Source organism: Hemicordylus capensis, chromosome 1, assembly GCF_027244095.1.
Source record: "Hemicordylus capensis ecotype Gifberg chromosome 1, rHemCap1.1.pri, whole genome shotgun sequence".
NCBI lineage: Eukaryota > Metazoa > Chordata > Lepidosauria > Squamata > Cordylidae > Hemicordylus > Hemicordylus capensis.
The window spans coordinates 141205764-141231798 of NC_069657.1; the positions used below are offsets into that span (position 1 = coordinate 141205764).

General features: G+C 44.6%; 1 protein-coding gene across 2 annotated transcripts in view; it reads right to left on the reverse strand.

Annotated features, from left to right (window-relative positions):
* Nucleotides 1–13650, reverse strand: part of TMEM132A (transmembrane protein 132A) — a 35787-nt gene extending 22137 nt beyond the window's left edge. For both annotated transcript variants that reach the window (XM_053285570.1, XM_053285573.1), the window contains exon 1: nt 13341–13650. In XM_053285570.1, the coding sequence (XP_053141545.1) occupies nt 13341–13410 (70 nt within the window). In that variant the 5' untranslated portion in view covers nt 13411–13650. The remainder of the gene's footprint in view (nt 1–13340) is intronic.
* Nucleotides 13651–26035: the final 12385 nt, after the last annotated feature.

Here is a 26035-nt window from a genome sequence, read left to right on the forward strand (position 1 = left end):
GCCAGTGTGTAGGCCTGGGCAACTGCTTGTTCTTGCCAATTCCTGACACCAGCTTTGACACATACCACACTGTCATGTCTGGTAAAATCAGTCAAATCATGGAGCCAGAAGCACAAGGTGCTTAAACAAAGGGAACTCAAGAAGCTAGAGGACACCAACCAATCCTCCAGTTTTAAAACAGGCAAGCGTTTTGGGAAGGAGGCCCTGGCAATGGACACATTGCTTGCTTGCTTGCATGCTCAGACTTCATTTTGTCTCTGGCAAAAAAATTGCTCATGTCACTCCCCGCCCCCCCCCAAAAAAGATGGCAAACATGGCAGCAAGATTACCACCTCATCCCCCACAGCAATACCAGAATGTTTTGAGGACCTTTGCTTGAGTGAATTATTTTATTTATGTTAGCCTTTATTTTGAAGGCTATGTGAGTGCCTTCTCCAATATTATGGTGTAGTTCTCTCCATTAAGAAAGAACGAACAGCAGCAGCTACAAACAGCTGCCCCACCCCCTTGCCAGCAAAGTTATTTCACCATACCATTACATTTGGATGGGAGTAATTGGCACTAGATCATTACGAGCACTAAATGGGAAATGCATGTTTAAAAATAAAATAATTCAGGTTAAATAATTATTTTACAGTTCACAATTAATTTACAGGGGAAAATTACATTTCCAGGTTTTTGTTATAAAACGGAGTATTTCAATACAGAATGGAGACTACTTTTTCAGTACTAGGAACAACCACCATTCCTTAAAACCACTTTATCCACCTAATTGGCGATATCCAGGACCTTAATTAACCATTCAGTAACACCTGGGGTTGGTGTGGTTTTCCGGTGATGAGCTAGTACAATTTTTCACATCAATGAAAAGATTTTACAACAGAAGTTCAATAGCCCCTTAAAAGTTATCTTCTAAATAATTAAGAAGTTACTACTTAACATTTTAGCACTATACCAGTTACTTGCCTATAACTTGTTTCCAATAATCTTGAACACAAAGACAACACTATGATATGCAATTAAAAGCCTGCTTAATCAGCATGACATTTCCAACCTCCGAAAGATTTAAAATGCAGGTTTTTTAATAATCTGGAAAATTCCTTAAACTATGTGGATATTCATGAAGAACTTTCTACCTCTCAGTAAAACATCCACAAAGATTGCACTGAAATGCGCAGTACCAGAAAACGCATGACTGGCAATGTAAGATGTATGACGTCTGGCAGTTAGATACAAGTTAAACTAGTTGTGTTTATGGGATCAGACAGATTCCTAGCCTAAGGCATTAGAACTCCACCTCCTGCCAAGGTCCATCTTAGGATGTCTTCACGCTTGAGTGGCAGCTAGGTTGCAACAATCCTACCCTCTTCTTTTTTAATAATATCATATTTCTGAATGAATTCAAGATCCTTTCATTCCAACATAGTACTTCAAGCCCCAGCTCAGCAGATTCAAGCATCTCACTGATCTGGAAAATCAAGCTCTGGGATTTTGTTAACTGCACTTTGTGGTACATTATGGCTGAGAAGGCATAACAAAGTGTACTCTGCAGTAAAAAATGCAGTAAAAGAACAGATTAGGCTACTTTTCATCATTGTGGACACCTTAACTGTGCTTTTAACTCTTGAGATTTTATGTCATGTTTTGGAGAGACCTGGGAAATGGAAGCTAACTTTGTTTCCCTCTTGCTTAAAACAGATTCTCACTTCATTTACTTCCCACACACCCTGTGGATTAAATTTCAGCTCTCTCAAGGAAGAATGCATGTAGTTCCATGATTCTTTTTTAGCAACTCCCCCCCACCCCCCACCCCGTATACAATGCAGTTGCTGAGACTGCAATTTGATGGGGAAAATTACTGCAGGGGGAGAAGGGCTGCTAAACTCTTTTGTAGCATTTTCCCACCAAAAGTCATCCCATCCCCAGCTGTTTCCCGCCCCCCCTCCTGGAAGGGGAAAAAAATGTCTCTAGAGATGTGCACTGCATTTTTTAATTATTTGGGGGACTCTTTTTTGTTGTTTTTGAGCCCATTCTTGTTTCTTTCAGGACCCATCTGTAGAGCCCCAGTTTGTGTTTTTAACCCAATTTTTTTAAAAACCTGCATATTTGTTAACCCAGTTTGGTACCCAGGTGCACCGGGTACTTCCAGCCGAGGAGGACACTGGGGTGGCCGGGAGATACACTGCTGCCCCAATGGGCACTTTTTACATGGAGCACCGGGGGGAAATGCAGTGGGAGGGGGAAGGCCACCCACCCCCACCCTTAAAGGCATGCCCCCCCCACCTCTGAACCACCACTCCATCGATTCCATGCACATCCCTATTTGTGGTATCTAATCCCACCAGATTTGGTGCATATTAGGGATGTGCAAAAAATTTCGGGCACAGAATGATCTGTGCCCGAAATGAACAATTTCGGGTGATTCGGGGCTGAACTGAATCATCCCCGATGTCCCCCGATATTTTTCGGGCACGAGCCAAATCACCTGAATTTCGGACCCGAAAAATTCGGGTGATTCGGTTCATGGTTGATTTTAGGAGATTTTTTAAAGTTTTAGTGACTTTGGGGCAGTTCGGGGGCATAGCATGGGATCTGGGCAAAAGGAGTGGGGTGGGGTGGTAGTGCCTAATGGGTTCAGGCTACCACCCCAATTTCAGGGGGATTGGGCAAAGGGCTGATTTTTGGTAAATTTCTGAAATTTTCATGTCTTTGGGACAGACTGGGGCATATTGGGGCAGAAAGTGGGGCCTGGGGCAGAATAGTGGGGTGGGGTGGTAGTGCCTTATGGGTGGAGGCTACCACCCCAATTTCAGGGGGTTTGGACAAAGGGGTGATTTTTTGAGAATTTTTGAAGTTTTAGTGACTTTGGGGCAGTTTGGGGGCAGAAAGTGGATCTGCCCCAAAATAGTGGGGTGGGGTGGTAGTGCCTAATGGGTGGAGGCTACCACCCCAATTTCAGGGGGATTGGGCAGAGGGCTGATTTTTTGAGAATTTTTGAAGTTTGGGTGTCTTTGGGGCAGATTGGGGGCAGAAAGTGGATCTGCCCCAAAGGAGTGGGGTGGGCTGGTAGATAGTGTCTAATGGGTGGAGGCTACCACCCACCCCCAATTTAAGAGTGATTGGGCAGGGGGTGAATTTTGGTGAATTTATTTTTATGAGGTTTGTCTTCATAAGGTGAAGTGTGCTAAAATGATTACTTCCTCATATTATTCATAGTAAAGGAAAGTGTGAAAAAGTGAAAGTGGGGTCATGAGAGTTGTTTAATTGAAAAAAATCTCATTTGCTATGATAGAATGAGAATTCACACTTCTGAGGTGATTAAATCCGAATCCGAACCGAATCAAGGGTGATTCGGGTGACCCAGATTCGGGCACAAAACAGAACAGGGGTGATTCGGTTCGGGTCCGAGCCGAATCACCCGAAAACCCAAATTGCACACCCCTAGTGCATATGTATAAATCTTGCACTGATCACTGTTGGAGATGTCACACTCTTTTCTTGTTCTTTAGTAAGAAAGGTTTGGGTAGAAATCTTGAAGAAAAAAGAAATAACTGGACAGAATTTTATTTATTCCTTAAAGGTTGTATTTTTTAGATATCTGAAAGATGAGGTTATGACTGATAATCTGGAGTTTGTACTACACTTAACTGCTGCTAGACTTTGCATTGCCTTCTCTGATAAATCCTCTTTGAAATCCACAGCAGTATTTGATCGGTATTAAACAAAAAAATCTGGAATACAGCATTGCAAAAAACCAAAACAAAACACCTGAGATATTAATTTTGTAACATTTACATTCAGCTCTTCCTCCAAAGACCCCAGAGCGGTACATAAAGTTTGTCCTCACAACAATCCTGTAAAGTAGGTTAGGCTGAGAGAGAGGTGACTGGCCCAGAGTCACACAGTAAGTATCATGGCTGAATGGGGATTTGAACTCAGGTCTCCCCAGTCCTAGTCCAGCACTCTAACCATTACACCACGCTGGCATATTACAGAAAAGCAAAGAAGAATACGGACACAAATTTGCTAGAAATTGGATTTTATTTATTAATAACAAGAGCACACATTTTACTATAATGTTTATTCATATATTTTTCTTTGATTGGTTTAATAGATAATATGCTTATGTTTTTGTTCACAATTATACTTCGGGAATTTTTTTCCAAAAAATTAAGTTTTAAATCAAAAGGTGGTTTGTAACTATGCAAAAGCATCTATTTCTGAAACAGAGGTTCATAGGTGTCCATAGAAATATGGGAACTCTGGGAAGAGCAGAAGGTTCCAATTGCCTCCCTGGCACCTCCAAGATAGGGCTGAGAGAGATTCCTGGCTGCAACCTTGGAGAAGCCGCTGCCAGTCTGTGAAGGCAATACTGAGCTGATAGAGCAATGGTCTGACTCGGTATATGGCAGCTTCCTTATGTTCCTAAAAGAAATCTTCCTGGATTTTAGACAGAGTGGGATAAATGTAGTAAAGGAGATTACACTGTGCTCCACTGGGGCTCAGAGTTTACTCCCTTTCCTCCGATACTTTGTGTAGTTGTTACAACGGGAAAATGCTGAGTAGAACCAGCACATTCCCCATTAAAATGTCCTTGAGGTGACTCAACTGGGACACAGCACAGTTGACATGAATGCAGTGTCTCTTCCACTGCTAACTGAGCAAAGGGGCACCTTTTAAAAGTGGCGATTTTCTTTATTGAGCAGGTGGAGAGCCAAAGTTGAGAATCCCTGCTCTAGAACATGCCCTGTTGTGCAAGAGCCCTAATATTTCCGAGCATAGCCCACACTCCAGAAGCACTCTGTAAGAGCAGAAACACATCGCTCAGTGTTAGGGCTCTTGTGCAGCAGCAAACATACTAGAGGACTGGGGCAGTTGTGCAAAGGCTCCCGCTGCGTACCCACAGAGGCTCAAAGCACACATTGTTTATTTATTTTATTTATTGTTAAATTTATATACCGCCTTTCATTAAAACAATCCCAAGGCGGATCACCGAAAAATTAAAAACAAGACTATAAAAACACGCATGCTTCGTTCGTCAGGATGTCAGCAACTGTTTCGTACTAGGTGGTTCTGCATCAACACAACACAAAGGTGCCTGACCTAAGCCCTCTTCAGATGTTATTAGAAGGGACGCTGTAATTGCGTACAGCCTCTCAGAGCAGGTCCTGTCCGCCAGTCAATCAGTTCAGGAACATGCTGCTCATGGTTACAATCCCAGCAGCGCACTGCTCACAGGTGCCCAAGGCTGCCAGTCACGGAAATGGCAGCCATCATGGTTATAGCATATCCCTCTGCAGACAAGTGTCACTGTAACCGTGAGCGGTGTGCTGTTGGGATTGGTTGGCTGGACCCAGTCTGATAATAATGTCTGAAGAGGGCTCTAATGTAGGAGCTATTGTAAGAAAGACACAGAAGAGATATTGCAGTGAATAACAATCCCCAACACACTGAAATGAATACACTTAAATGGAACAAAGGGCTATGGAGTGTAAGTTCATTTGACTAGGGATGGCATTTCCCAATGTGGCTGTGCATCAGTTTGAAGACGGCTGCCCCCAGTCTAACCTGAGGCATGCTAGGAATGAATGTAATATAAAACGATAACATTTAGTTTCTCTCGCTTTTTGATTCCTTGGTGTATTAGCAAACCTAGCATATAATCCACCTAGAAGTTCTGCACAAGCCTCTCTGAAATAAATGGAAGCTCTGCAGCCAACCCTCCCGCCCCGCCATTGTTTTCAATGGGACGTGAAGAAGAGAACTTCTCAAAGGATTGCGCTGCTAGCTAGCAGTTTTAAACCCCAAACTGTCTTTGTGAAAGATTTTGTGAAATCTTAGCTGCCTTTTGGGAAGAGAAAATGTCCCGATTATGAAGGATTTGGAAAAACATTAACTTAAACAATCCAAAAGCACAAGACAAATAAAAAGGAAAGGGTTTCTTTTAAAAAATATCATCCTTTTGTAAGGCACATCCAATTATCTGGACTACCTAGAGCTAGCAATACTGCCTTTGTGATGTTCATGAAATGCCTGGGGAGGAGATATATATATATACAATCCAAGGTGTTTGCATTTCTCCTTTTTTTCTATCAGAAATTCAAGCCTCATCTTTCCCCGAATTCTCTGGTCACCCAGGGACTGGTATGAACACAACATCAGATGAGAAAAGGGAATGAAAGCCAAGTAGCTGAGAGAGAAAGGGATTTTTAGTCTGACAATTTAACTCTTTGGACCACACATTCATGGTTGCTCATCACTGAAGAAATGACTTGCAGTCAGCAAAAATCATTCTTTTCAATTGCTCTCCATGGAATTAATAAACCATGATCAGGTCAGATTTCTGAAAGAAGTGATCGACTACACTAATGTTACAAAGGGTTTTCTTTTCCTAGTAGTTGGAAGGTGGCAAAGGATACGTCAGCATTAAGTAGAAAAAAGCAAGGATTAGGAATAACAGACATTATTTTAAGGGATGTTCTTTATTTCATACAAAAGCTCTGTAAAGCACAATGGATTGCTCTGGTTTCAAAATATTACAGCTCTAGAGGACTGGCACTTCTAATTGGGGGTGGGGGCAGACAACCCTAGCATTCTCATAATCAGTTTGTGTAACAAGAAGTTGTATTTGCTTTGAAAGCTGTAAAGAACTGTTTTTAAAAAAGAAATAAAAAACCTGTATGTCATTTTAAGACTTTCTCTGGGGGCAACTAGTAAACTAGCATAGCTCCATTGCCATCCACTGTGCTTGCTTACACCTGTGATTTGCTCATTAATGTGCTTTGTTTAGTTCTGTCAATATTTCTATCAACACCTCAGTTCCACCTGGATTGCAGGTTTGCTTTTTTCAAAGCAGCCATTTTAATGCTGTAGGATGTGCAAGGACGGAGAATAAGGACTGGGTGTGTGTTTTTTGCAGTGCTTTTGTGAAAGAAAAAAAAAAACCCAAGTAGGTTTTGGGATTTAGCTTTGATTTGGGATTTCTCCTGCTTCCAAACAATGTTAAAAATGATAATGATGCTGTTTTTAATTAACTGAGATCTAATTAGAGGCTCAGTGAGTTATCTATCTGGAAAAAGGCAGCATGTTCCTGGTATCAAAGAAGCCCGAGGGGGAGGGGGTACGCATGTGTGTAGTAGACTGTCCACTGGGAGGACATTTGCAGTGGTCCATCAGGGCATGGGAAATGCATTCTGTGCATCAGCCACTCGGCATCTTTTCAAGGCTATGCTCTGAGTTTTTCAGGGTTTCAGCAAATAACATCTCCAGCTGTTTTGGCTTTAAAGAAAGCTTTCCAGGTTCCAGATGCAACCTGAGGAAGATGTAGGGATGCCCCCCACTTATATCTTTGGGGACAGTTCAAGCATTGTTGTTGTTGCAACAGCTGCTGCTGAGGCAAGGGAGGGTTGTTGAGCAATTAGTACCCCTGGAAAGTGGGCCATTATGCTCTATAGAAGGGGTTCTGAGCAGTCAGCAAAATGTAAAACAGCAGCAACGACGGACGGAAGCTTCAGCTCTCTAAACCCCATATAATAGCACACTGAGATGCTTTGCCATCGTGGTGTAGTGGTTAAGAGTGCTCCTGAGTTCAAATCCCCATTCAGCCATGAGACTTGCTGGGTGACTCTGGGCCAGTCACTTCTCTCTCAGCCTAACCTACTTCACAGGGTTGTTGTGAGGAGAAACTTAAGTATGTAGTACACCGCTCTGGGCTCCTTGGAGGAAGAGCGGGATATAAAATGTAAAATTAAAAAAAAAATTACCCTGCCTGTTACTCATCTGTGATAGTTGTATTGCCCCTTTACGCCACAATGTGGTGTAGGCAGGGTTATCCCATTTTATCCTCACAACATTCCAGTAAGACAGGTTAAGTCAAGTGGTAGTGTCCCATCCAAGGACGCACACATTCAGCTTCCTGGCTGAGAACCTTTGAACTCAGGTCCCTGCCTCCAAATCCAACATAGGGCTCTTCCAGATGGCAATAAACTGCGGGATGTGCAAAACTTTCCAAGTGCAATCTTACTCCCCATACACACAACATGCTTCTGCACTACTTCCTAGTGCAGGGCTGCTCAGCTTCAGCACTCTTGTAGATGTTGGCCTACAACTCCATCATCCCTAACAATTGGCCACTGTGGCTGCAGATGGTTGGGAGCTGAGAATCCAAAAACAGCTGGAGGGCCACCATTGAGTAGTCCTGACCTAGTGCAATTTTATTAGAACATCTTACGCAATTTCCCCAGTGCCACCTGCCAGCCAGCTCTTGCATTCTGAGAAGAACCTATCCACTGCTCTCCTGGCAACTAGGGAAAGGGACACGTTCCTCTCAGAATGGTAGAGCTGGCTGGCAGGTGGCATGGGGAAACTGCACAAGATTCCCGGCTTGGCATGTGTACAGAAAATAGTAGTGCAGAAGCTTGCTGCAGAATGTGTACGGGGAGTAAAAACGGGCTTGGAACTCGCACAAAGGCTTTGCATGTCCTGCAGTTTATTACTGTCTGGAAGAGCCAGTAATCATTTCAGCTTGGTTCTCCACTAGGATCCTAATTTGGGACCAACTCTTCAAAGGTCACATTGAGTCAAGAAACTGCCATACTAAGAGTATACCAGAACAGGCTGATTTGGTGACATTCTATTTGCTGGACCCTCCACATGCCACCCAAGGGCTGGCACTAGTTCCATCTGCACTCTGAACAAGGCCAAACTGAACAGCACATTCTCTTTCAACCCATGAATTCTATAACCTCTGTGGATTTGCTTTTGTGCCTGTGTTCAAGAGCACTTTGTAGTGCTGGATGGCACATGTCATAATTCCTTGTGATTTAATCCTCTCTGCTAGCTGGTGAATGTTTTGTTGATTTTTGTTTTCTTTTTAAAGGGTTATTTATTATATTGATTACTTTTTTGCACATTTTGATTCCTTTTTAGCTACTTCGGTGGATGCTTTTTTATAAGCAGAAAAGCAGGGTATAACTATTTTAAAAGTAATTAAAGGGAGTCACTACTTGCCACATTGTTCCTGCATTTTTTTAACAATGCCTTTCTGTGCTTCCACATTAATGCTACAACACCAAAACAGTACACGAGTTATCCCAGTTGTGTTAATGGATGTGCCTGGATCAGACCTGTCTGTGCTTTTGGTTTGGTCTTCATTCATTCATCTGAAATGCTGGCAGGCTCACAGAACTTTTGCCTGCACTGACCCCACTACTACCACCACTTGTGGCATGGGCTTGCAGAGAGCAGCTTGGATTGAAGCCACAGGCATGTCTAGGTTACATGTGTAGGAGGCACAACCCTTTCCCCTTCCAGACTGACACATGGATACTTTGCTGCTGGAGCTGGCCTGGGATGGTCTGATGTAGGCTCAGAATATAAAGAGGAGGGGCTACACTCATTGTGTTTGGACTCAGGCTCCAGACATCAGTCGAGCATACAAACTGAAGATAGGATTCAGGGACTGGCACATACTGACTAGCAAGCCTAGTCCTTGCTATACAGAGGGACCAAGAGCAAAAGGTTGAAACCAGAGCTAGGCAAAAAAGTCTGATGAGAAAGTGTTTTCAAAAGAAAGAGCTGTGTTTTGGTTTCACTGGACCTTTTTTTGCAAATGCTTATCCATTTATTTGAGGAAGGCCTACCATTCCCAATTTTTTCTGAAACTCTTTCTGAAAAGAACTCTTGTTGCTTGAAAAATAGAAATTTTGGATCAGTTCCTGACAGTGGCTGACATTCCGTGCAGAGTAACATGGGCAGTTCTCACATGTCCACGTTGTTGCGGGCATCTAAAACAACACCCACAGTGTTGCAAAAGACTTAATATGTAAAACTGTGCAATTGCACTGCAACACTGTTATTTTCAATGGCCACAGCGCTGAGGAAGTACAATGGCAAAATTCTTATTTAGTGCAAGAATGCTCTTCCACAACACCACAGGTGTTCTTTTAGACATCTGCAGCCGGGCGGGCAGTTGAGAATAGCCTGCTTTACTCTGAGATGTACAGCTTTTGTTCAACTTATACCACTTTTGCAGGCAGGAGACTCTTCAATTAAAGGCATTTTAACTGAGTGCATTATTCTTATGTTAAAGTTTAAAATGTACTTTTTGACCAAAGGCAATCATGGCTCAGACAAACTGAGGGAACACTCCCATCCACAGTTTGCACCAGCTGGGCGAAGAGGGAATCCTCACTACATGCCACTGACATTCATGGTCACTGGCATAGTATAGTGGATCCATAGAACTGCTCTAAATAAATCACACAAGCCCATAGACACCTGTATTTATGCCATATAGCCTCTATAAACTGAGTTATTTTGCTTTTCCCCACTCGTTCTCTGTATGCTGTGGCTATTCTCTTTATTTAGCAGATTCTCTTTATTGAGCAGTGGGAGAGCAACTGGCCCTATCCATCCCCAGCATAGCATCCCTCCAGTGGCTGTTGCTGGTGACTATCTTATGTTTCTGTTTTAGATTGTGAGCCCTTTGGGGACAGGGGGCCATTTTTTTTATTTATATCTATGTAAACCGCTTTTGGAACTTTTGTTGAAAAAGTAAAGTGTGCCATCAAGTTGGTGTCAACTCCTGGCGACCACAGAGCCCTGTGGTTGTCTTTGGTAGAATACAGGAAGGGTTTACCATTGCCTCCTCCCACGCAGTATGAGACAGTGCTTTTCAGCATCTTCCTATATCCCCTGCTAACTGAGCAAAGAGGCACCTTTTTAAAGTGGTGGTTCTCTTTATTTAGCAGGGGAAGAGCAACTGGCCCTATCCAACCCCAGCACAGCATCCCAGTGGCTGTTGCTGGTGTCTTTCTTATGTTTCTTCTTAGATTGTGAGCCCTTTGGGGACAGGGAGCCATTTAAGTTATTTATTTATTTATTTATTTATTTATTTATTTCCATGTGTAAACCGCTTTGGGAACTTTGGTTGAAAAGCGGTATATAAGTATTTGTTGTATTGTATGTATATCGCTGCTGCCCGATATAGGTGTTTCAGGGATTCGAACCAGCAACTTCTGGCTTGCTAGTCAAGTCATTTCCCCACTGTACCATTAGGTGGCTGTTTAAAGGCAGTATATAAATATTCATTATATTCATATTCCCTACTCGTTCTCTGTATATTGCGCAGCATGACAGCAAACAAATGCCACCCCCCACAGAACAATGAGTACATCAAATGATGCTGAGCCCTGCTGAGATCCCTTATCGTACCTCCCCAGATTTGGGTTACTGAGCTCCCCTGAAAAAGGAGCAGATGGCTGAGAGATACCATGACATCACACGCTGGCCCTTCAGGTCCTAGAATGCCGGGTGGCAGGGAAGAAACAAGTGGACTCTTTACAAATCTGGCTTTTTCATCCCCTAGGGTGTGACCTCTATCACCTCTGCTCCCTTCTCTGCTAATTACTATTTCTTTCATCAATTTCCCTCTCATCAGCTTGACAGCCTGATCCAGACATAACCCTCCCTCTCTTCATTCTGTGATGGCTCCAGCTCTCTCTCTCTTCCCTTCAAAGGGAGGGGGGAGTGTCCCTCCCCCTTCAAAGCCCTCCCATATTCCTGTATCTCTCTCTCTCTTTCCCTTATGGAACCCAGTTTTTCTCTAGAAATTCTCCATCGAAACATTCAGCATCTCTGCAAGTGCTTCCAAAGCAGGCAAAGCCCCTTCTCTTCCTGACCCACTGAAAACAAACATACCTTTGCCCAAGATTTCAGGCAGGCTTCCCTAGTAGCTCCATAAGCTAACTAACAGTACCAGGAGGATTTATTCAGCACAGGACATTCATTTTCTGTTAAAGGGACAAGGATCCAACAGGGAACTAATTGAGTAAAATAGCACTGAGAACCTGGCCAAAAACATCGAAGAGTTGCTGATGCGGGTACCACATATACAGTACAGCCAAATAACACCAGTATTAAGGGAACAACATTGACAGTGCTCACAGGGCGTATGTGCTCCAGAAGAAATTCTGAAATCAGTCAGGCACATAGGAACACAGGGAGTTGCCTTATGTGCTTGGTATTGTCTACTCTGACAGGTAGCAGCTCTCCAAGGTTTCAGGCAGCAGTCTTCCCCAACTCTACCTGTAGATGCTGGAGATTGAACCTGGGACCTTCTGCATGCCAAGCAGATGCTCTACCACAGAGCTATAGACCCATCCCAGTGATTATCACTAGTGAGAAGCAGAAGCAATGGTTACAGACCTTCTGCCTTACAGGAATTAATACCACAGAAGATGGGTCATCTGGTGGCAACTGGTGGTGCATCTGTTATTCTATTGTCTTCATACTGGTGCTATTTAAACCACATTTGGTTGAGGAGAGCCTCTTTCTCCCATGGACCCACGGCAGATTACAAGTGTTCTTCAGGGTGTTACATGAATTGGGGAGCTAGGTGTAATCTTGTAGAGATAAAATCCAGCCAGAACCCATAAAGGCAGAGCTGAAAATCCCAGCTCTCCATAAGACACAATTTTATGAGCTTCACTTTCCCAAGGGAAATGGTGTCAGTTCTATAGCTTCAGTCATTTGCAAGCCACCAGCTCACCTTCAAGAGCGATTCACTGTGGGGATTAATTTTACCCTGCTGGAAAGGGAGGGGGCTACCAAAGGCTAATTGAATTATAGCAGCAACAGACCCGGGAAGATTCATTTGCATTTCATGATCATTCCTAGGGAAATCTGCTTGCCCTCCAGTCTCCAGCAGCAGGTAGTGCTCATTGCAAAGATTCAATCACGACAACAAAGGGGTTCTAGGGGTTCCTGCGGGGTTCAGAGTGGAGCCGTGGGATCATTTCATCTTTAGGCACTGTCGATCGGGGCCAGGGGGTCAAGAGGGTAGGGAAGGTGATGGTGTTCCACTATACAGCCAGATAAACTTCCAGTAGGGGAGGCCCTCGGCGATTAGGAAAGGAGGCTCTGCTGGCTCGGGAAACGATCTTGGGGGCAGCATCACTAGAGAGATCCGGGAATAACACGCAAGGGTTGGGGGAACACAGGGAGAGGGTCCCATTGGCTCAGCCTACGCGCCCCTCTCCCAACGAGCAGAAGTGCTCAGCTGTTTCCATGGAAATCAAAAGAGAACCCGCGATAGTTTCCCAAACCCGATGTTTAGGGGTTCCCTACCGAATCACTTCACTGGGGGAGGGGGCGGCATTCCTGTGGGAGAGGGTCAGCGGAGCCCACTCTTAGCCGATCTCCCAGAAACAGAACGCGCGGCGGGAACCCCAGTTCCAGTACTCTGAGGCAAGAGAGGACCTCACCTTCCCCGGGGCAAAAACAGGGCGCTTGGGTCGGTGGAGAGACCCCTTCCCATTATCCCCAGCCAGACAACTCACCTCCGGGAGCACTCGGGAGAACAATCGCGATCGCAAGCAGAAGCCAGGGGGCCGTTCGACGAGAGTCCATTGTGCAGGACCCGATTCACTCCACCGGGGATGGGATTCCTCCCTCCGCTCAGATCCCCCCTGCCGGCGCTGTGGGGCGCATGTCCACACCAGCCCGGAACTCAAGCTGCAAATGGGCGAGCTGGCGACTAACGCTGCTGGCCGTGCACATTCGCCTGCGCGCTGCTCAAGCTCTGCATCGCACTCGCTAGCCAAGGCGCTGCCGCTGCCGCCGGGCTGCTCAGACAATAGAGATAGGCAGGCAGGGGGAGGGGGCCGCCGCACATGGGATCAACGCCTGCCTGCTTTCTCGCCGCACCGCTGGGTCCTAAGTGCCTGCCCCGCACGCAGACGACCCAGTGCCCTACTAGTCGCGGCATCCTGGGGCAGGGCCACAAATCAATGTAGAAGCAGGCGGGGCCGGTGCAGGACAGGGCAATTGGAGAGAGTGGGGAAAGGAAAAAGAGGGAGTAGCTGGCCACACAAGGAAGACGGACGGAGGGCAAAGGGAGCGGGAGGAGGAGAGTGGGCAAAAGCGGAAAGAGAAGGAAGAACAAAGTAAACTATTACAGAACAGCAGGAAGAAGGGAACGGGGAGCAAAGGGAGAGGCATCGACAGCAGCGCTTTACTAGTTAACAACACGTAGCAGTCACTTTATACACAGTGTAGGGATGCTTAGATTCAGGGGCGTAACTATAATAGGGCAAGGGGAGACAGTTGTCTGGGGGCCCACTGCCTTGGGGGCCCCCCCGGAGGCAAGTCACATGACTGACTCTCCCAGCCGCGCACCTGCCCAGGATTCCTCCAGTTGTATTTATCCTCCGAAACTGTTGTTGTTGTTGTTATTACATTTATATCCCGCTCTTCCTCCAAGGAGCCCAGAGCGGTGTATTACATACTTAAGTTTCTCTTTCACAACAACCCTGTGAAGTAGGCTAGGCTGAGAGAGAAGTGACTGGCCCAGAGTCACCCAGCTAGTATTATGGCTGAATGGGAATTTGAACTCGGGTCTCCCCGGTCCTAGTCCAGCACTCTAACCACTACACCACGCTGGAGCATGTCTTTCTCTAGTACCATTAAATGACTTGCATCGTCCACAATTGACAAAACCTTTAAAAAAATAATTTAGGATGATGTTCTATTGTGGCTCATAGGATATATATATATATATATATATATATATAAAAGCATATATATATATGCTTTTTGTTACCACGATTCACCCTCATTTAAGATTTCTTTACTTCATGAGCTGAGCTTCGGGTGGGGGGGGGTGCATTTTAAAATCTTGTCTCTGGGCCCACTCCAACCTTGCTACGCCCCTGCTTAGATCGGTGGCAGAAGGGCGCACTTTCCTTCTATAGGCTTAAACTACCCTGTTCAAAAGTGCTCGCGCACTTCATCTTTGTTCGTTGTTGTCGTGTTTTTAAAGTACAACATACACACACACACACACTTACGTCTCTGGATGGTTTACAACAAAGTAAAAACAGAAAAAGTAAAAAGTTAGTTAAAAGAAAAAAGTTAAAACGTTACAATTTACAATTTTTAAAATAATATTTTGAAGCAGCATTAAAACAATATTTAATTAAAAGCCTGGGTGAACAGATGCATCTTTAAAGACTTTTTTTAAAGCTGTCAGAGCTGGAGAGGCTCTTATTTCAGTAGGGAGCGCATTCCAAAGCTTTGGGGCAGCAGCGGAGAAGGCCTGTCCCTGAGTAGCCACCAGACGAGCCCGTGGCAACTGCAGACGGACCTCTCTTGATAATCTCAATGGGCAGTGTGGTTCATAGTGAAGGAGACCTTCTCTTAAATACCCAGGGCCCAAGCCATTTAGGGCTGGGGCAGCCCCACAGAGCTCATTGCAGTAATCCAGTCTGGAGGTTACCAGCAGATGTAAAAAACTTTCATCTTTTAAAAAACATTTAAGAAAAAACTAACACTGAGAGATGGTTACAAATTTACAGTATTCCTAAAAGATTCCGAGTAAAAATCAGAATAAGAATAATAAAGTACAAAAATCAAACTAAAGAAAGTAGGATTTTTTTAACCTTTTAAAATTGACTATATTAATTATGCTTCCTATATGCCATCTGTACAAATGTTAATTCTGAAGCCTGAAGTAGTTGTGGTAACGTAGGAATGGATTCTCCTACGTTTTGTCCTGTTAATCAAAGCCCGAGGGTGGGTGGGTGGCAGGGGCGGAGCCACCATTGGGCCAATGGGTTCAACCCGGACCGTGCCCAATCAGGGGCCGCGCCTTGCAGCCCAGACACAACCCCCATGTCTGACATCAGACGCGGGGGTGCAGGTTTAGTTCCCAAGCGGTGGCCACACAGCCCCTTCGGGAGCTACACGAAGCCTGGAGCTGTGTTCACAGCCAGGAGTGGCTCTTCCCTGCAGGGAAGAGCTGCTCCTGGCTGCGCTGCAAAAGCAGCGCCAGCCTTAGTTTAGCTCCCGAAGGGGCCACGCAGCCCCTTCGGGAGTTAAACTCCAACTCCCGAACGGAGGCTCAAGGCTCCGTTTGGGAGCGGCTAACCCCACGTCTGATGTCAGATGTGGGGGGCGGGGTCAGCGGGGCTGCCACCGCCACACACAGGCCGCCGGCGGTCAGGCTCTGCCATTGGTGGATAGGTTCTCCTTTCTCACTTTTTCTTTTGCAAATAGCAGCATTCAGAATTCAGAGGAAGGGGCTGGCAAGGGAGGAGAGCTGGTCGTGTGGTAGCAAGCACGACTTCTTCCCTTAGCTAAGCAGTGTTCTGCACCCTGGTTGCGTTTGAATGAGAGACTAGATGTGCAAGCATTATTCCCCTTAGGGGATGGAGCCACTCTGGGAAGAGCATATAGGTTCCAAGTTCCCTCCCTGGCAGCATCTCCAAGATAGGGCTGAGATTCCTGCTTGCAACCTTGGAGAAGCCACTGCCAATCTCCGTAGACAATACTGAGCTAAATGGACCTATGGTCTGACTCAGTATATGGCAGCTTCCTATGTTCCTAAGGTAGGAAAAAGGCTGTACAAAGAAAACAAACAGCTAAGTGACCAGAGCATCTCAGGGACCAAGGCCTTTTTTGCTGGGGTAGGGAAGGAGCAATTGCCCCAGGCTCCACACATGGTGGCCCCCATTCAAAATATGGCAAATTTGGAAAAAACAACAACAAAGTGATGTCAGGGCAGGTGTGCTCTCAGTGCAACTCTGTCCTCCGCATGTGTAGAGGCCATTGTTCATCTGAACCAGCCCACTGTTGGAAAAAGGCTACTGTTTGTTGCTGCATGTGAAACTAGTGAAGTGTATTTTAATAGTAAAATCATAATATACTGTTGTATTAATTCTGATATAAAGGAGGTTTTTGAAAATACTGTGTGCATATCTAGCTTGTGTTAAACTGAGAAAAAGTTACATTGATAAAGGATGCCGTAGAAGAAAGTGCCACCCCCACCCCCTGAACATTCTGCTCCCAGGCCTCTCAAAAAGCCCCGAGGAGGTAGAGCAGGGCTGCTCAACTTTGGCCCTCCTGAAGATGTTGATTTATTTATTTAAAATATTTATATCCCACCCCTCCAGTACACTACTGCTCGGGGCGTCACAACTCACAATGTTGGCCTACAACTCCCATAGTCCCTGGTTATTGGCCACTGTGGCTGGGGATTATGGGAGTTGTAGTCCAAAAACAGCTGAGGGGCCTAAGTTGAGCAGGCCTGAAGAGACAGAGGTGCTATAAGAGAACACTAAATGCATGTGTACCTTATTTCAGCTCAGCCATAGGCTATTTAAATATATTCCTGTTCATATTCTAGCCTCTGTGCAATTCTCAATCAAGAAAACTCCTTGTTGGTTTTGATTCATACCTAATTTATAGCTTTTGACATTATATGAAATATCAGCAAAGAATCTGCAAAGAGAGTTCCCAGTTCACATAACCTGGGCGTATTTGGATTGGCTGTGTGGAATCTGTCATCATTAGCACATGCCTCACCTAATGGCACAGCAGGGAAGTAACTTGCCTAGGGAGCAAGAGGTTGCTGGTTTGAATCCCTGCTGCAGCAATACAGGAAGATGCTGAAAGGCATCATATCATACTGCGTGGGAGGAGACAACGGTAAACTCCTTCTCTATTCTACCAAAGACAACCATGGGGCTCTGTGGTCACCAGGAGTTGACACTGACTCAATGGCACAACTTTACCTTTTAAACATTTAAGAGCCTGAGCCCATTTAAGTTAAGAGTAATTTTCTCTAGACTGTTTAAATACTTATTTAAGGGACACCGTTCCATTAAAAACCCTTCTCTTGAGTTGTATTCAGTCTGATTCTGAATATTTAAATTAGCTGCACATCCTATCTGTTTCAGGAGACTCCAAATATGAATCCACCATTGCTGTCTTTGCATCACTGTTGCTGTGTCAGCTGTAAACAGTGATTAGCATAGGCAGGGCTGGATTGAAGTTTTACACTGCCTGAGGCATATAGAAAAGTTGCCTCCTCACACACACCCCCCCCCGTGTGTTTTGTGCTGAGCAGCAGCATAACAATAGCATGTTAAACAATCAAAAGTTGGCCAGGATACTCTTGTTTCTAATTTTCATTTTTGATGTTGCTGATCACTTCTTTACTTCTTCTCCTTTACAGCCCTTGTCAGCATTCTGCAAAGACAGTGGAGACCAGGATGCTTTTTGTTTCCTAGAATGCAGGGAATATCGGCAACTGGTGACCAGCTGTGCTGCTTCTGTGCACCCCCTCCAGAAGTACACAGCTGATGCAGGTGCTCCCGGAACTCTGGCACCCCAGGAGGTTGCTTTAGTTTGTCTCTGTGATTGGGCCGGTCCTGAGCATCCGGATTGCAAGAGCGGCTGTCTGCAGAACCAAGGCTGCCTCCAGTCAGCACAATAGGCTCCAGCCTCCAAACAACGGATGAGGCTGGGACTTGTAGAACTTGAAAGTTATTAGTAACAGCCTATTCATCAGCTCCTTGGTTTTTAAACTATTTGCCTTTCATCACCTCCTTGGGTTTTAAAATTTATGTCTTTATTTGTAAAATGTATATCCCACCTTTCTTATCAAATGCAAAGCAGCTAGAAAAGCCTGATGTGGCTGCCATTTTAGTTGCAACTTGTTAGACTGAGGGCCCAACATCTTCCAGAAGGCCTGAGGTGGAGATCAAAATTTCTTGACTTTATCTTCACAGCACCCCATACATTGCGACTATAACCCTATGCACATTCACCAGGGAGTAAGTCCCATTGAAATCAGTGGGATTTACTTCTGAGTAAATGTACATAGGCTTGCACTACACGATTCCCTTTTTGCAGAAGGGAAACTGAAGCTGACAGCTAGCCACAGCTCATCTTGTCCTAGATTTCAGCAGGGCCCAGCCTTCGAATCTGTTTCCAATACCAGGGCTAATTGTTGGAATACATGAAGCAATAATGAAAGATGTTTCTGAGCATGTGCAGAATGCTTTTGTCTCACCACTAAATCACAGTAAATTAGGATGAAGAATTAGGACTAAGACACAGGATTTCCGGAGTAGATGACATGACTCCCAAGCAGATTTGAGCCCCAGCCCTGGGGTAATGAAAGAGGTAAGCACTGGCATTTCCCAAAAGTCCATCCAGTGAATCTGTAGCACATACATTGGAACAGGAACTTGAACTTCTCATGATCCTATTTGCTATCCTAGTGGCAATGTGGGTTTTTATAGTTCTATTAACCATAATTTCTTAAATGAAATCTTGTTTAAATATTAAAAGGTGATGTACCTCTAAGGTCTGACTAAATCAAACAAAGGAGATCTGTGATACAATTTCTAGGCTTCATAAACAGCAGCCATTGGGCGGAGGGGTGTCAAACTGGGTCTGCATCATTGAGGATGGGGGTTTAACTTTTTCTCCAACACTATTTTCCTAATGATCCATTCCCCGTTGCTATTTGCCCCCTTAAGGGAAATTTGCACGTGCATGTACAATACCAGATTCTGGGGGAGAAACAAGGTAAAGGGAATTTCTCTGTCTATCATGCCCCACTTATGAGCTTCTTCAGAATAGCTGGTTGGCCACTCATGGAAACAGTGGTTAGACAACATTCACCTTTGGTCTGCTCCAGCAAGGTAACATGCTTATGTTTGTAATCTAAAATATAGCTTGTCTGGCAAAACTCTTCTGATATTACTGGATATGTGCCAATGCAAGTACACAAAGAATTACAATGTAGGACATGTTTGCTAGCCAGATTAAACCCAATGATTAATGAGACAAATGCATTTCCTACTGCAAAATGTAGCGAAATACAGTAAGAGCCTAATCCTGTATTTTATATAGAAACTTATTTTATCTCAGTATCATGACTCAGAAATAAGTCCCACAGAATTCAGTGGGAACTTATTCATAGTTAAATGTGCATAGGATTGCGGCCTAAGAATACAACAGGTCTAAGGAGGAGACCTTATAAGCAAAGAGAACTTGAGAGGACTCTAGAGCAAGACAGATAGGTGGTCAAATCAATCTCTGATATTTGTGCCAAATGGACACATTTTTCTTCTACCAGAGTGGAGGACAGGTAGAAATTTTTTTTGCTTCTACCAGAGCAAGGGACGGAAAGCCAGAAAAATATACCTGTAAGTTACAAATACGATGAATATTTATAATTGCATTAAAAGGAGCATTTCCACAAGATGCAGCTTCTCCTATTATTCACAGTGCCTCAATGACTGTACAAGCTGCACCAGATTCTCCCACTTTGGGGGGAAAACTGTACAGTATATGCAGCACACGTGCCAGAATTCCAACTCCTGTTTTGTTTTAAAAATAGCCTTAGGAGAGAGAAGTGGAAGGATATTGAGCACTGCTTACATTCACCAATTCTCTGCTCCAAATCACTCCTACCCAAACAAATGGTGGAAAAAAACACTATAGGGGATCATTTGGATATGAGAAACTGTGACCATGGAAAGGGGCAGGGGCGTAGCTACCGTTAGGCAAGGGGGAGACATTTGTCTCTGGGTCCACTGCCTCGAGGGCGCCCCCAGAGGCATGTCACATGATCATCGTCCCAGCTCACCAACGCCCACTCTTCTTTCGGTGTTCCAGAGGTATTCCTTCACTCTCTGTCTCTCTCGAATCCCCTCCCTCCTTTCCCTATCTCCCTTTTGCTCCTCCTTCCTGACCACATCCAGCCTGCCTTCTCTGGTGTCGGTCAGGGCTCTCATTGGCTGGCAGGTGGACATGTGATGCATCAGAGTCCTCCGCACGTGGAAGCAGAAAGAGCAAGCAAGAGAGATTGCTGTGTGTGAGGGACACCCACGTCCTATATATATAATTTAACTATGCTTTTTGTTACCACTATTGAGCGTCATTAAAGATTTCTTCATGAGCTGAGCTTCAATGAGTAGGGGTCCAGTTTAAAATCTCATCTCTGGGCCCACTCCAACCTTGCTATGCCCCTGGAAAGGGGAAAGGCTGCTGGTTTTATGCTCTACATTTCCCTTTCCTTTCCACTTTAAAAAAAAAATGCATTGGGAGTTACACTTATTTGCATCTAACAGGCAATTAGCCTCTGAGTTGTACATACTAGTATTGCTCTCTACCAGGGTGTTTTTCACACAGGGCTTTTAGTTCGCATTTCCTCCAGAATGGAGAGTGTGTGTTCACATATCAGCTAGATTTACCCAGAAGTCCCAGCGAGCTATCAGGGAGCACTTCACACGCAATACGGTTTTTTCATTTCACGTTAGAGTGCAGTCCAATTTATATCTGAGGTTTTTAAAAATCCACTTTTTGCGTAGGTATTTTTGGGCAACTTTGAACTCACACTATAGCCTTGCAGTAAACTTGTGGTAAAGCCTGCTGCAAGAAACACACCAAGAGGTTGACTGAAGGGACAATTCCACCATGTGTAGCTTATACAGCCTCAGTGACCCTCTAATAATGGGAGAAGCTGCACCTGCTGAAAATTTCCCTTCAGTGCAAATCTTGTGTTGTGATGTTTTGTAGCACCTTTCAGAGCTGCAGCAGAGGGAGCATGGAATTACACTGCCCTACTGCCTACAGTGGGTATAGGAAAGAATCACCCCCTTTGATAGACCTTAAATTCTGGTTCCCTTACATCCTGAAATGAAAACACAAAGAAAATTCCCTTCACCAGCTGTACTTATCCAATGCAACCTATAACATCCAACTGAAAAACATCACAATTACAGTCCAGAAAAAGTGTCAGAAATAAAAAACAAGAATTACTGAGATTGAAAAAGGATCACCACCGCGCCAATGTCAATATTTTGTTGAACCACCTTTTGCTTTAATAACAGCCTTGAGTCTGTTGGGATACTTCTCTATCAACCTTGCACATCTAGACGGAGCAATATTTGCCCACTCCTCCATACAGAACTGTTCAAGTTCGGTCACATTGGATGGTAGGTGTTGGTGGACTGCTATCCTCCCTGGATCCGGTCAGCCCTCCAAACTGGATGGAAGAGCAAGGAGGAAACTGGTAAGAGAGGTTACCAAGAGGCCAATGGCCACTCTGAAGGAGTTAAAGGACTTCATGGCAAAGAGTGGTTGTTCTGTGCATGTGACAACAATTTCACGAGCGCTCCACAGATGTGGCTTGTTTGGGAGGGTCGCAGGGAGAAAGCCACTTCTCAAGAAAGGCCACATTAAAGCTTGTTTGAGCTTTGCCAGAAGGCACCTTGAAGATTCTGATGCCAAATGGAAAAAGGTCTTATGGTCAGATGAGACCAAGATTGAACTATTTGGCCTCAACACCAAACAGTACACCTGGCGTAAATCCAACGCAGCTCACCATCCACAACACACCATACCTACAGTGAAGCATGGAGGTGGCAGCATCCTGTTGTGGGGGTGTTTCTCTGCCTCAGGGACTGGGGCTCTCGTTAGGGTAGAAGGGAAAATGGATGGGGCAAAATACCGTCAGATTCTGGAAGAAAACCTGCTACCCTCTGCCAGACAGTTGAGGATGGGCAGAAGATTCACCTTTCAACATGACAACGATCCGAAGCACACAGCAAAATTGACCACACAGTGGCTGAAGGAGAAAAAAGTGAACGTCCTCATGTGTCCCAGTCAGAGCCCAGACCTAAATCCTATAGAAAATCTGTGGAGAGATTTGAAGATAGCAGTCCACCAACACCTACCATCCAATGTGACCGAACTTGAACAGTTCTGTATGGAGGAGTGGGCAAATATTGCTCCGTCTAGATGTGCAAGGTTGATAGAGAAGTATCCCAACAGACTCAAGGCTGTTATTAAAGCAAAAGGTGGTTCAACAAAATATTGACATTGGGGTGGTGGTGATCCTTTTTCAATCTCAGTAATTCTTGTTTTTTATTTCTGACACTTTTTCTGGACTGTAATTGTGATGTTTTTCAGTTGGATGTTATAGGTTGCATTGGATAAGTACAGCTGGTGAAGGGAATTTTTTTTGTGTTTTCATTTCAGGATGTAAGGGAACCAGAATTTAAGGTCTATCAAAGGGGGTGATTCTTTCCTATACCCACTGTATATCTTATTTTATGGAATGGTGTTGAGAAAGAAGCTGGTTTTCTTCTTGAAAGGCACTCTGCACATGCTCAGAGGCATTGTTTTCTTTGATCCTGACGACAGGAGGGGGAAAAAGCTTTGTTTCTCTCTAGGCAAAGACACTCATAGGCAGTCCTATGACAGGCATTGTCCAGGATGCCAGATTATCATTATTTTTTAATTGAAGTTAGTAGTCCTGGGTGAGATTAAAACAAACAAGCAACAGATCAGAAACTGTAGATAAAAAGCCACAGAGAAGGGTCCCCCCCCCATGGATCCCAGCATTTAGAGACTTACAGAGGAAGCTTGCTTGCTTGCTTGCTTTCCTGAACTACAGAGTGATTACCTTCCAGCTTGCCAGGAAGTCTGAAGCACCATATAAGCTATCTAAGGAATTCCCATCACCTCAGGCCTCCACACCCACACAAGCTCTAACTTGGCTGCTTTTGGAAAACCTGCAACTCTGTCTCAGGGCCTAGCCAGCAGGAAGAAGAACCACCAGCGTATAATTATATTGTGCTTAAGAATACATCCCCTCCATGCAGTCTGGGATGGGGGTTGGGGATCCTACTGAGAACCTGTCCTCTTTGGGAGGTAAGTAGCCTCCCTACCCCCTTTCAAAAGCGACATTCAAAACAGAAGCCAAATAGCAACCAACATTTGGCCACGATTTTCCAGCAGGACATTAACCCAATGATCCATGTTACATTGGGTGCAGGTACAATCTGCATATGGTATTTGCATGCATAGTTATTCACACATGATGCTCAATGCATGTACAGTAGTATACTTCCTCTCTGTACCCTGCATTTGATGGAGCCTATAAAGCTCTTGTTTAAAATGGGCTGGTGTAATGTAGCATCCGAATGTGAGCCAGGTGGTCCCCAATTCAGGCCTCACCTCATCCATAAACTCACTAGGTAGCTGTGGCCTCCTTTGCAAAATGAGGGTTGTAAGGCTAGCCTCCCTAACAGGGATGTTGTAAGGCAGGACTGTACATCTGCAGATGTAGAACTACAATTCCCACCATTCCTGACGATTGGCTGCTGTGGTTGGGGATGATGGGACTTGTAGTCCAAAAACAGCTGGAGAGCCCAATTTGCACAGCCCTGTTGTAAGGAGACAATATTAAGTGAAACAGTTTGAATCCTTTAAATGTGCTGTTGAAATGCTATTGTAATTCCGAGCATAGAATATCTAGGCAGGCTTCTGTTCAAAATTCTAGGCTGGTAAATGACTTGCGGTATCTAAATGGAAAAATGAAACAGTTTCCCTTTTGCAAGAAGCTGCCTGTGCTGTCATTTGCATATCACACCGTGCAGAATGGTGGCGACGGTGTGTGGCTGGAGCACTCTGCCAGCCACTTGCTCGCCCGCCTCCCGCTGCACTGCTGCAAGCCATTCACTCCGTTAATGAACAGGGTTGCCGTATCACAGCCCCACAAATCCAGGCAACATAATTTACATATGGTGTGATTTATTTATGAATATCACAATTATGGATGTGCACAGTGCACGTGCTAAATTAGCATACTTCATTTCTGCTATTTCCAGCAGATGCTTTCTCTCTGTGCCAACCACATGCAATAAGCAGGAGTGGAGAAATGAGCAGTGGAAGATCTTATCTGGCTGTTTTTCAGTGTCAGGGAGACAGGATTCTCATACTCAGCCTGTTACCCTCCTACTAGAGCCTAGCAATCCCGGCCAACAGTAGGGAAGCAGTCTCTTTTGCCCCACTGTTATTACTTCTCCAGCTATTAACCACTGGCAACCTCCTCCTCCTGCTCACGGTTAAAATGGCCATTCAGCACAGAAGCCACAATTTAAGAGAGATTTAAGCATGCCCCTTAAGCCCATTTAGTTCAATAGGCTTAAGCATACTTAACTCTGTTCAGCTGTGACCACACTATATCATACAATAAGCTAAATATATACATACGCTGTCAGCAAATTAACATCTATACAGTGCTCTTGAGAATCTAAATCAAAGATGACTAGGAAAAAAGGATGATACATGAGCACAAAGCAGGAGGGGAGAACCACCAGGGAGGCAGAAAATCTCTCTGATTGCAACAAAGAGGGAGTATTAAAGCAACCGGAGATGGAGAGAAGCATCTGCTTTCTGCACCATGGCCTCAGATACATGGAACTATGAGGAAGATGCTTTCTCAGTCCTACACTGCTCCAACACAGCTAGAGAAACTATTCCTTCACAGTCAATGAGGGTTGCTGGGTTACAGGCCAAAGATCATGTCTGTCTGATTATCATTTGCTGCAAGAGGCTTGGATGCTGGACCACTCTTATGTGGTCTCAAAACAGGCTGGCGGTGTAGGTCAGGGGAAGAGAGCAACAGATACCAGATCATGCAGCTGTATTCTATTCTGCAGTGGCAGATCTGTTAAGGAAACAGACAGAGGCTGGAGACAGACAAACATATCCCATGGAAAGCACCCAGTCAATCTCCATAAGATCTCCTTGACTCTCCCTTCAGACTATTACAGACTGCAAACTGGGACTTTTCTGTCATGCCCAACAGCTTACCCCATTTGGTTGGTTGGTTTTTGTTTAACTTCCAGCCCAAAGAACAATTCAAGTGAATTCAAAAGCTTGCTCACTCCTTTGTGATATTTTAATTGGTGCCCAGGTATTGCAATACCATTAATTTGAGGGGTGTGGATTTCTGATGGATCAACACAGCTACTTGCAGTTTCTCAATCCACTATCCTATTTGTTCATTGGTTTTTGTAAGTTTTTATAGTGATCCCCAAACTTGCAAATCTTGCTTGACTAGGGATTACAGCAGACCAAAAGAAATGTTCACTTACACTATTGGAAAGCAGGCTTCTGTTATATCACCTTCAGTTATTCTCTCTCTCCCTGCTTAAAATCTCTTAATTGTAGTCTAGCTTCACAGCATGGATAAGAAGAGGTATATATCCCATGCCTGTGGACATACCTTCCCATGTTCAGCTCAATGATCTCCACTACTTATTAAGGTTATCAGGAGGAGAGGTCCATCTCCAGCTGCTGTTGATAAGGTTCACCTGGCAGCAACAAGGGGCCAGACCTCCTCAACAGCTGTTCCTGCATTGTGGAATGTGCTCGCTACAGAAAT